Source organism: Salvia hispanica, chromosome 4 (genome assembly GCF_023119035.1).
Source record: "Salvia hispanica cultivar TCC Black 2014 chromosome 4, UniMelb_Shisp_WGS_1.0, whole genome shotgun sequence".
Classification (NCBI taxonomy): domain Eukaryota; kingdom Viridiplantae; phylum Streptophyta; class Magnoliopsida; order Lamiales; family Lamiaceae; genus Salvia; species Salvia hispanica.
Window position 1 is genome coordinate 14,238,833 of NC_062968.1, and position 12,587 is coordinate 14,251,419.

Here is a 12,587-nt window from a genome sequence, read left to right on the forward strand (position 1 = left end):
GCTGCCAACCCCTTCATAGGGTTGAAAATTTATAACCCGAAAAATCCATTACCCGAATAGCCCGCACCCAAATAGCCCGAAAACCCGAGTGGGTTGGCCCGAACCCGAGCGGGTTAGCCCAATTGACATCCCTAGGTGTATATATAGAGCGAAAGTAGTACTCCCTCCGTATTAAAAAAAATAGAAACATTTGAAACGACACCGGTTTTAATGCACAATTGGTAAAGTAAGTGAGAAGAATTGGTAAAGTAAGAGAGGAGAAAAGAAAAATGAGTAAAGTAAAAAAGAGGAAGAGAAAAAGTAGAGAAAGTAGTGTTAGTGGATTGTAGGGTCCATGTCCTAAAATAGAAAGATTCTAAAGTTATTATATTTAAGGAATGACCCAAAATTAAAATAGTTGCTATTTTTAAAAAACGGGGGGAATATAAATTTCTATTTTCAAAAATTGACTCGGCCGAACCAGTGTCAATAGTGCTGAGGAAATCGTAGAGCCACAACGACCACCGATCCACATGAGGGGGAGGGAGCGGAATCGATGCAAGCCTCCCCACCGCACGATGCCCAGTGCAACGAGGACGACGAAGAGCATCATTGCAGACACTCTTATACTACACGTTGAAATTGATCATTGTATGTTGTTATTTTTTTCGTCCGCGAATAGGAGTTTTATTTCTTTCCGACATGAATTTAAAGAAATGTTAGAGAAGTGGATGGAAAAAGTTAGTGGTATATGGATTCCACTTGTGTATATTAGTTTTAAATAAAATGTGAGTGGAATAAGCTAGTAGAATGTGTGACCCTACCACCATTTACAGTAAAAATGAACCGGAATTCCTATTTGCGGGCGAACCAAAATGAGAAAAAACAAAACTCTTATTAGCGGAATTGAGAATAAATATATAAATTTGTAAAATAATCTGTAAATTTTCAAAAGTCGTCAACTCATCATATGAAATCCTTGAGAATTTTGGTATTCTTTGATATATCCTGGTATATCTAGTTTGTGGTTGTGGGTCTAGAGAGAGTGTATGGTGTATGTTTGTGTCATGTGTGTATCTTCAGTGTAGTGCGCATACACTATGTGTGTGCATTGTGTGTGAATTTATTTTTATTTCATAACAAATTTCAATAATCTTTTTAGATATAAAATTAAATTATACTATATCCGTTCCATAAGAATATGCACGTTTCTTTTTTAGTTTGTCCTACAAGAATATCGGAAGGGATCACCTCATACATTGCATAATACATTTTATAATACACTACTAAAAATTTGACAAGTGTATACCATTTTATGGTAAAGTTATTTTAAAAATTAATTCCTTAACTTTCTCACTACTATATCTAATTAAAATAAATTTGTTAACTCTTAGTTAAAAAAATATCGCTGTTAAATTTTACTTTTTGAAAAAGATATATATAAAAAAATTCTAATTTTTATGCATTGTAAAAAATATAAAAATGTCAAAAATTTCCCTTTTTATTTCTTTTTTAATTTATTATGATGATTTAATTTTTAATATCACCAAAGAACGTCCGTCGCGTGCTGTTATATACAATTGTAATAAATAAAAGCTTGACCAAATATTTTTTATATATAGCTATTATCTCAATATAATATAATATAAAATTTTATTATATATATTCTATAAAAATAATTGCAAAATTATAATAAGTTCAAAAAACTTGACATAATTAATTAGTTGACTATGTTTTTTTAAAATTCGGGGTCTCATTATAATAGAATCAACTAATTATGTCAAACTTTTTTTTAATTAATTAAAATTTTGAAAGTATTTTTATGGAATACTAATTATTTACGTATATTATTTTATATTTCTATATATAAAACATGAAATTTGATCATATTTTAGTTAATTACATTTTTTTTATAAGATCGACATCTTTTACAGATATTAAAAATTAAATAATCTCAATAAAATTAGGAAAAGACGAAAATTTTTAAATTTTTTGAAATACATAAAAATTTAATCTTTTTATATAAATATTTTGAAGTAAATAAAATTTGACTTATTAAATATTTTTAACAACATACGTAACTTCTTTGATTAAATATAATAAGCAAAAGTGTATGAAATAACAAAAGTATTTTAATCAGATATAGTAGTGAGAAAGTTAAGGAAATAATTTTTAGAACTAACTTTTTTACCATAAAATGGTATACACTTGTCAAATACTCCCTCCGTCCCGCTTAAGATGACACGTTTTCCTTTTTAGTTTGTCCCAATTAAGATGACACATTTCTTTTTTTGGTAACTTTCTCTCTCCAATTAATACACTAAACCACTTTTTCTCACTCCTATTAAAATATCCATCTATCTTGATCTCTCTACTTTAATACCTACACCCACCTTCTCTCTTTCCAATTAAACACTTTAACCAATAACTCCTAAAATCTCGTGCCGGCTAAGCAATGTGTCATCTTAGCCGGGATGGAGGGAGTATTTAGTAGTGTATTATTAAATGTGTTATGCTATGTATGAGGTGATCCCTTCCGCAAGAATATGCACTTTCTAAGAGCATCCGCAGCGGTAGCAGGGACGCTGCTCGTCCCCGTGCCGCTGAGCACGGTGCCGTCCGTCCGTCGCTGGAGCTTGTCCGTCCGTGCCAGCGGCACGGCGCTGCTCTTAGCTAAGAGCACGTCCGTGCCGCTGAGCAGCCCTACGTGGCACGCTCTGATTGGCCAACGGCTATGCCATTGGCAAATTCGTTTTTTTATTTTTTATTTTAAAAAAAATTCGAAATTTATTTAAAAAAATGATTTTAAATAAAAAAATATATATTTTCCCACTTCTCAAAAAATTATATCCGTTTTCTACCCACTTTTAATTTATTTTTCAACTTTTTTTTTTCCCCAAAATTCACATTTTCATCTATAAATACCCCCACTTCAACACAAAAAAAAAATCACATTCTCATCTATTCTATCATCATTCATCTACATTCTCTCATCTTTTTTCCTCATACTCTCTCATCTAAATTCCCACCACATTACACAATGTCCGGCTCCGGCGATCACCCCTCCGGCAATCGCGGTTGGAACCACGATTGGTTCGACTCCGAGGCCGGATATAGTCCGGAAACCCAATTTACGGCCCCTCCTCAAACTCAAGGTTCGAAAGCTCCGGGTGGCTACCGTCCTTACCCGCTGCACGACCTAAACGCCCCCGGGTTCGGGTGGGCTCCCGAACCCGGATCGGGAAGGAGCAACAGCTCTACTCCTACTCCTACTTCTATTCCTACTCCTCCTGTTTGTGGCACCCGCACCCCGTACACTCCGGGTGAGATGATGGCGATGTTCAAAGCCTACTTGGCAGTCTCCGAAGATCCGGACGTCGGCACGAACCAAACCGTGGAAACTTATTGGTGGCGTGTCACTCGCCTCTACAATGAAACCCGACCGGCGGGAACCATCTATCGCAATGATAGTATGGTTCGCAATTGCATCTATAGATGCAACGAGGCAATCGGGAAGTTCCAGGGGATTTACCTCCGGAAGAGCGGTCGGCGGGGAGCGGCACGAACGAGCTCGACATCATCACTGCCGCCTTGGCGGCATACCAACTGGGGAGGAGTACAAACCGTTCAAGTACCTCGATTGTTGGCAGGAGGGGCGCCAACATCCGGAAGTATAGGGCGGCATAGCAAGCATCCTCCTCCAGCCTCCTCCAAGAACGGTCCAGGTCGGTTGCCCTATCCGACAGCGTCTCCGATGATGTGGCTACCCGCCTTGCCGAGCTAACTTGGGTAGCCCCGACGCGGGCCCGAGCGGGGTTCCCGCCCGCAAGGAAGGAAGGCGGCGGGCCAACCGCCCCCGCCGTCACGTCTCGACTCCATCCGCCCCCGCCGCCCCCGCTCCCTTTGTGCCTCCTTCACCCCCGAACAACACGTTGTGGGCCATCTTGAGTCAACTCTATATGAACGATACATCTCGGATGACTCCGGATCAACTTGCAACACATGAGCAAATGATCCGGGGTCTCAAGAGGCAATTGGGGATAGATGACTAGTCTTCCACGTGTGTAATTTTTAATTTGTAGGATTTTAATTATGTATTTTTTATTTTCTAGGATTTTAATTATGTATTTTTATTTTTTAGTATTTTAATTATGTAATTTTTATTTTTTAGGATTTTAATTATGTAATTTTTATTTTGTAATGTATTTTTATAATGTAGAAATGTTTTTAATAATTGGAGTATTTAAATTGAATAATAGAATGGTGGGACCCTTGAGCTTGTCCTTAGCTAAGAGCACGGATGTGGGTGTTGTGCTCTTAGCTAAGGACAAGGAGTAAAAGTGGGTCCGGGCCCACCTCCGTGCTCTTAGCTAAGAGCACGGATGGGGATGCTCTAATTTTGAAAACTGTTTCTCTCTAATGAGGTGAAATTCATTCTCCACTAACAATACTTTAATTACCTTTTCTCTTGACCTCTCTCTTACTTTACCAATTTTATATTAAAACGTCGAATCGAAAATGCATTTTGTTGAGACGGAGCGAGTAGAAGTTGAATTTAATATTTTAAATTCAATTTCGAATTTAAATATTTTTATAATAATAAATAGGAGTATACTACTCCCTCCGTCTCACAAAAGATGTCACACTTTCCTTTTTAGTTTGTCCCACAAAAGATGTCACATTTCCTCTTTTGGAAAAAGTTCCTTCTCACATCAATTATAAAATTATATTTTCTCTCACCACCTAACACACAAAATAACATCTCCTAAAATCCCGTGCCATTTTCCAAGTTGATATCTTCTTTGGGACGGAGGGAGTATAATTTTAATTCCACGCTGGCAATTCCATATACCAAATGAAACCTAAATTTCATTATGCGGATGAGTATCTACTAGTAGTAGTATGTAATGAAGCAAAAATAAAAAATTTGATGGGCCGAGCACAAAAACAGTTTACTTGAAGAAATTTTAGGGCCTTAGATATTATCGCAGCGTACGTATAAATCTACAACTCCTTACCGCTTAGGGTTTGGTTACCTCGTCGGTTTTGCAAATTTCATCAGCCAACATGGTAAACGTGATTAATGGCTTAGTTGTTGATTTATTTCTCTGTTTTTAGTTTCCGAGTAGATAAAATCTGAAACTTTCCTTTGTGTAAATGTATTTGATTCCCTGTATTTGATTTATTTTTTCTGATTAACGAGTTCATTTTATTAATTTTTTTCCACAGTTTGGTTTTCGATAGGTGATACATTTGTTAACATGTATTTTCTGTGTTATGAACCTAATCGAATTGATATGTTTAGATGTTCTGTTTCTGTATTTTCAGATGTTTTGTCTACTTATATTTGTTTCTTAGTGATCTAGGAAGATAAGATATACAGTAATAGATAACCAGGTTCCTATTTCTTTATTAATTACTCTGGCTTTTCTCCTTAATTTGGTAATTAAGGCCCAAAGGTTCAGTAGATATTATTACTGAAATTTTCTAGCATTGTGATTGACAGATTGTTATTCAGTTTTAGTGTTTCTCTCAGTTAAACTGCAGTGTTTGAGCTTCAATGAGGATAGCACTATGTTAACATTGAAGTGTTAATAGTTGACTAATTAGGTTTTCGCATCGAACTTTTTAATCAACTGTTATTCTCTATCGTGTAACTTGCAGCCAAAGCAGATTCATGAGATAAAGGATTTTCTGCTGACAGCTAGAAGGCCGGATGCACGTTCCGTGAGGATCAAGAGGAGTAAGGAAGTGGTTAAGTTCAAGGTTAGGTGCTCAAAGTACCTATACACCCTCTGTGTGTTTGATCTCGAGAAGGCTGAGAAACTGAAGCAGTCCCTTCCACCCGGTATGATATTTCAACCTTCTTTAATTGGTGGAATTTTCATCCTTGTACATATTGCAGGGAATTTTGATACCTTTGACAACTTGCTGCCTTTGTTTTTCTATTAGCTTATGCTTGTTAAAAAATTTGATTACGAGCTACTCATTGTTACTTCTGTATTTTTACCTTTACTGAAAAATTGACCTTCTTTCACTTTGTTTTCAGGTTTGAGTGTGCAAGACCTGTGAGTATGCTACCCCAAAAGATTTTTGGTTGGATTTTTTGCAAACAAATGGAATTTTGAACTTGTTCTACAAGTTTGGTGACTATTTTGCCATAGTAACTTTGGTCAAGACACATTTATCCTAATGATCTGCATTTATGTATTTTAGGTATATGAGGTTGTCTATAGTTAACTTTTTATGATTTTATTCAAAATATGTCTCGTTGCTATTAATAACTATCTAGTCCTGTTAAGAGCGTATTTGGGAAAAAACGTGTAGCCTTTCATGGAATATGGCTTGTCAGATTTTATCTGACATTTGGTTACATTTACAAAAATATGTATATCTTCAAACATTTGAATGGAGAGCCTTGTGGAGTATGTAGTTACATTGGAAATAAGAAGTCAAAAACGTTGGAAAATTTATAAATTACTAAAAGTTAAAATTTTTATATTTGAAGTTTAAACAAGCGATGCAATTAATCTTGTAATCCAAAATTGCTATCTAAATTACTTATAATCTTTGGCTGACTTTTGGCAATCCCACAAATTTAGTGGTCTAGAATATTACTCCATGTAGTAATTTGTAAAGATACACGACGATGGAAAATGGAAAGTACGGAGTATAAAGTCACCAAAACTTTTGCCAAAGTTTATTGTATGAGATAATAGAAAAATATTAAAAAAATTATGATCTATTAACTGATTTTGTAAGTTATGTAGTACGAGTAATTTATTAGAAGTCAACCAAATTGAACTGGAGCTCTACAAGTTCCAACATCTTTTAGTCATTCAACTTTATATGTAAAGAGTAAAATTCGTTAAAAGAACCTAGTATATAAGAGGGAATCTTTCCCACGATGAGTATTTAGGGTAAACTTATGGAATATTTTGGAATTAAGTAGATTTCCATGCTAAAAAATGTCGATAACTATTTATATCTTCCTTTCCAAACAGGATTGATCCAAAATAAACTAGTCTATCAAACGTGTGTTAAAGAATTGATGCATCCCCCTAACTATCCCTTCTCACTTATCAAACGGGCCTTAGTAGATGTTTGCAAAATTTTATTCACATTAGTGAAATGGTAATTCCCCGTGATTATAAAATTTGGTGGTTCTAGAAAGTAAACGATACCACTACTATTGAATCTTCATTCACCATACTATCCGTTTCATACACACTGATTTACTTATCTGTCCACACACTTGACCAGAATTATGGAAGAAGCAAAAGAGTAGTATGATACACTGAAACTTGATTTACAAAGATTCAAGGATTGATCATCTATGCTGTCATTTATTCCTCAGTGACATCTCAATTTCTTCAAGAGATCGCCCTTTAGTTTCAACTGTAAAATAGTAAGCAAATGCAGCTGCTGCCAACGATACGCCACCGAAGCCTGCGTAAACTGGACCCAAACCAAACTTCTCCACCAATTCAAGGAAAAACAGTCCCACCAAGAAGTTGAACACCTGATTTCAGCACACACCCAAATGTTATATTCATATTTTTTCATAGCTTTAGTAATAAACATTAGTTAGAGATTGATGAGTCTCAATTCAATGGATGCACACAAGTTATCAAATTCATTTTTCATTGATTCTAGTTATCTTTGGAATCCCTTTAACAAGAATGAGGGGATGCCCATGCAATTCTAGAGAATATAGTGCAACTTAACTATTTCTTTATAATGACTAATATAGAGAAACTTGAGGAAATAACAATTCTTAATTTGGATGTGTTATGATTTTCTGTACATACCCAGTGAACAGAGAAACTGAAGCCCATGATTTTCCCTCGTGTCCTGCTGCTGCTAAGCTCTGGAATAATAAGCCCAGTAACTGGACCGGCTCCAACAGCAAACGAAAATATATACCTACAAAATTAAACATGACATGCATTGAATTAAAAGTGTTGAAAAATCACCAATATGGAAAAGGACAACAGAAAATCACAAAGCTAACATGGAAACAAAGGTGTAATGCATGAAAAAATAGGAAGGCACTTAGCAATATCTGTTGTTTATCTTGTGCTATTTTGTTAGTGGACATACATGATAGTGCCCAATATTGATAAGTTGCTGCTGATCTCCGAGTCAAAAGGAAAGCTGATGGCCCCAACTGTCACAAACATAGACACAGCCTGCGAAAAAACAGACATGTAAATTTTGTTTGCTACTTGTGTTGTGAAACTAACTAGCACCCTTGGAAAATCAATTTGCTGAGGTGATACAACATTACTTTTATATACAATACATTTGAATGCCTTTTTAATTTTTTTAAAAACTGAACTCCAATTTCAAAATAGCAATGTTATCATCTTCAAGTGTAGTGTTCTATGTAGACATGCATGGTTAACCGTAACCGAAGCGGAACTGCCAGTAATTGAACCGGTGGCAGCACGTCTAGTTCTATGCAATAGACATAGACTTAGGTGGCTATCTGAAAATATGCTAATTTGTCACATTTATTTAGATACCATTCCAAGGTAACTTCCAATCAGAAGCACTTGTCTCCCTTGCTTGTCCATCAAGGACGACGCACATAGTGCACCTGAAAATCAGAGCATACCAGAAAAAATGAGGGCTTCACATAAGGTTAATGTGAAAAGCCAACACATTTGGTAGAGTCCACACCTGCAAAGTTCGTAATTCCAACAAACAAACTTGCTAAAGCGCTGCTCGTGATTCCAACGTCTTGAAAAGTCAATGATGAAAAATACAGAACCCCATTTATGCCAGCAAGCTGCTGCAATATAAAAAGGGCACCTCCAATGGAAGCAACTGCACCACAGCCACAGCACATATCCAATATTTAATCCCACAAACGATATTGCTAATTTTTTTTCAGAATATTTTTAGCATTCAAGTTCTTCAAGCACATAAGCACATATGTTGCCAAATAAGAAATGAAAATACACCTTGTCACCACCTCTAAAGTGGGGCTCCTCGAACAGATCCAACCAACTGCTATCTAAATCAGCACCATCGTTTCTGATTACGGACTGAATTTCTTCAATAGCTTGATCTACTTTAGACGGCCCCCAGAGGTCACGTATAACTCCTCTAGCATCATCAACTCTCCCTGCCTACAAAGTTTGTCAAGAAATACAAAGTCATGAGCATGAGATCAAAGAGGCATCTGAACAGAATCACTCGGATAAACAAAGAGAACATTATTTCATACTTTCCAAAGCCAGCGAGGGCTGTCAACAGCAAACTGCATGCCAAGTGCCAGAGCAATCCCAGGTACACTAGCCATGTATAATATTATTCTCCACCTAATAATTAATAGTACAAATATCAGCACTGGATTAATGAAGTAATGTCATGAAGTAGATTCTATATGATTACTGGAAATAGATGAGACAAGAAGATAGAGGTAGTCAAGAAGAGGATGGTTGAATACAGACATTTCAAAATATAGAATAGAAACTTAGAAAGTAGTTCCATAATTCTTACTCCCTCCGTCGTCCAATACAAGGAGAGTTTTGACCCGGTACGAGTTTTAAGAAATGAATTAGAAAGTTGGTTGAAAAGGTTAGCGGAAGGTGGGTCCTACTTTTATATATTAGTTTTATAATAAAATGTGAGTGAGATCAAGTTAGTGGAATGTGGGATCCATGCCATAAGTAGTAAAAAGCGAATGGAATGTTTATTGGTGGACGGATGAAAATGGCAAAATGGGAAGTTTATTGGTGGACGGAGGGAGTATAATAAAATTAAAGTGAGAACCCATACAAAAAAATTTGACAGGGGGTGCTTTACTATCCACACGAACCTGGCCAAGCTAGAAGAGTTGGATAGTAAACTCTTCACGATGGGGGTATTCAAACTCCCTCTGAAAAATCTATACCTAATCCCTCTTCCAAGATAGAATTAGAACCCATTGCATCAAATTACATATTTTCCCCTAATTGAATTGCAAGAATCATTATTAGGTAGACAAAATGTGGATTACAATGGAACATGGACAACATGTCACATTATGACCTTGTTGGCATTTTTCCCTCCAATAGTTACTCCTCAAATAGTTATGAACGAAAACCTTTAAAGAACTTAAAAACATTACATTTGGATCTAGTCTTCTAGAGCCAATAGAGTTGCATACATATGTATACTTACCAATGGGGATCATATTCTGAAGGAATAGCTAAAAATAGTGAAACTATGATTCCAAGGCATGTCCCAATCTGAGAAAAGGTCCCTAAGAAACCCCTGAAGTTTGTTGGGGAAACCTAAAAAGCAATGTAGAAGTTAACAGGAGAAGTGGAAATCCATATTAAAGCTATTAAACTTCGATTACTGCAATGTGAAATTCGTTTAGGCAGTTTATATTTTTAATTCGCGAGACAAGAATCAATTATTTAGTCTGAGGCTAAAAACTAAAAGCTCCATATGGAATTATGGACGAAGAGGTAACTCCTCATATGGGGCAGTAAAGAGCCTAAAACCTTTTCAGAGAAAAGTGGAGGCACATTTTATTGTAGCTTGAATAATGAAAAATTACATTTTTTTTTTATCAAAATAGATAATATTACCCCAAAGGTAGGAGTAACAAATTTTAGATGCTAACCTTACCTCTGAAATATAAATAGGAACAAGTACTGTGTTCACCCCAATACCAAGGCCCACTAGAAATCTTCCAAAGAGTATTTCATCCAAGGAATGTGCTTGAGCACTGCATAGTTATCTGAAAGTATTATTAACATGATGATTCATGATACGGATTGCACATCAATTAGAAAATTCAAGTGTTCTAATTTATGGGGTTTTTTCATGTAAATAAGTTACATAGTATCAGGCGCTCAATGAATTAGTACCTCATATTGCAGTTACTTTCTTACTTTTTTTTTTTTCTTTTTTCTTTTTTCACAGCATAAACGTCCAAATGCCCCATCATGAATCCATAAGAACAATTTGCTTTCTAAAACTTTTAAAGTGTCAAAACATTTCTAGAAACAGATGTACACAAGATCATGTGCCTATAGCGATTTGTGAAAGATTCGAGCAATTTTCATGATTAGAACAATACGAAATCACGTTAACTGAACAAACTCACCTTACAATTGCACCTAAAATGAGAGGAATAGTAACAAGTTGGAAGGTGCGGCGACAGCCAAGCTTATCAAGTAGGTAGCCACAACTATGCTTCCAATAAATGCACCACTGATGAATATGCTAACCACAAGCCCCTCAAGAAAGGAATTTCCCTCAAACCCGAGCTCTTTGGCTATAGACACAATAGGGCCATTCATTACACTGCACCACAATAAGATCACAGCAACATCCAGGTAATCATATTAGGCATATGCATTCCTCAAGCTGATTTCAAGTCTACCAAGTTCACTTTTTTCTAAAGCCAAAGTAAGCTATGGTCAAGTGGTTTAAAGTCTTATGCCATAAAAAAGGATCTAAAACACTTTACCCAATATGATAACCGAAGAGAAAATTGGACATGGAAGCAGTTAAAACATGGGGAAATGCAGGCAACCACCCAAAACCCGCCTCTTTACCGCCTTTTTCAGCATCTGAACATTAACACCAAAGCACATATAACCAATCCCCAAGATGATCCTCAGGACAAAAACATAAATAGCAAAACCCACAACTGGAAAAGGATGGGAAGGTCTGACTATAACCTGGGATTTTATTGGCGTGGGGACCCAAATCAGGAGGCTGCTCTTGTTTTGCACAAGTGATTTTGAAGTAGTTGTTGGGTAATGAGCGAGAAATGGAAATAGAAAATGGGTTCTTGATTGTGTTGGATGAAATCGTGGAAGGAAAGAGGGAAATTAATGGGTGAAATTTTGAGGTGAGGAGTAATGGAGAAGCCCCTAACATCTGAATCACGAGAAATGAAATGAATTGAGCGGGTATGATGCTGCTGGGATCACGACGATATAGATACTTGTTTCCCGATTACTACCTATCTAAACTAAATATATATAATTCCTACAAATGTTTTAAATATGGCGGTTTGCTAGAATTATCTCCAAGGCCTCATTTGTTTATCCTAGTACTTAAATTATGTGTTTTGTTCAATTATTATAGAATAATAAAACAGTAATTTGATTTGTGTCACTAATCTCCTAAAGGAAATTATACTCCGCGTCTCCAGTGACGCTTTTTTTTTTCTTTTGTTTTTGGTTGTTCCATTCTTTTCTATCATTATTCTTATTTTATTTTTTTTATTGAATTCATAAAACAAAAATAAATAAAATTTTGTGGTGAATAGAAAATGATCCATTTGGAACTAAAAATAGGACGAAGGAAGTATCAAATAAGATGATTCTTTTTCCTTGTCGAATTCCAAATTATTTTTTTTTTCTTAATTTAGAATTTTAAAAGAACAATATCACATTGTGTCTCACTATTTAACTTCTAGATGTGTCTCAAATATGTGAAGGGTGGTTGTTGGTCTTAGGGCTGGACAAAAATACTAAAATGCCGCACTTATCATATTAGAAAAATACTGAAAATATTGGTTTTTTGGTATACCGTAATTTTCGGTACGGTATGATATGATACCGAAATCTTTCGGTACGGTAACAGTATCA

The 12,587-nt window shown here is 35.8% G+C and overlaps 2 protein-coding genes across 2 annotated transcripts; one reads left to right on the forward strand and one right to left on the reverse strand.

Moving 5' to 3' along the window:
* Positions 1–4,892: 4,892 nt before the first annotated feature.
* LOC125223522 (60S ribosomal protein L38-like) lies at positions 4,893–6,260 on the forward strand. The gene is made up of 3 exons (XM_048126703.1): positions 4,893–5,049; positions 5,644–5,827; positions 6,029–6,260. Exons 1-3 carry the CDS (start codon positions 5,047–5,049, stop codon positions 6,049–6,051), a joined length of 210 nt encoding a protein of 69 aa, XP_047982660.1. The 5' UTR covers positions 4,893–5,046; the 3' UTR covers positions 6,052–6,260.
* Positions 6,261–7,140: 880 nt separating this feature from the next.
* On the reverse strand, positions 7,141–11,954 carry LOC125223871 (probable plastidic glucose transporter 1). The gene is given in 13 exon segments (XM_048127183.1): positions 7,141–7,501; positions 7,791–7,905; positions 8,083–8,171; positions 8,508–8,581; positions 8,665–8,811; positions 8,960–9,116; positions 9,215–9,308; positions 10,153–10,265; positions 10,609–10,708; positions 11,090–11,171; positions 11,174–11,289; positions 11,456–11,558; positions 11,670–11,954. Coding segments are annotated over 13 exon segments (1,572 nt in total). The 5' UTR covers positions 11,872–11,954; the 3' UTR covers positions 7,141–7,321.
* Positions 11,955–12,587: the final 633 nt, after the last annotated feature.

Bases quoted from the DNA above. Each gene is read 5' to 3' on its own strand.
- LOC125223522 (XM_048126703.1), top strand. The intron at 5,828-6,028 runs GTATGATATTTC...CTTTGTTTTCAG, and splicing joins GAAGCAGTCCCTTCCACCCG to GTTTGAGTGTGCAAGACCTG.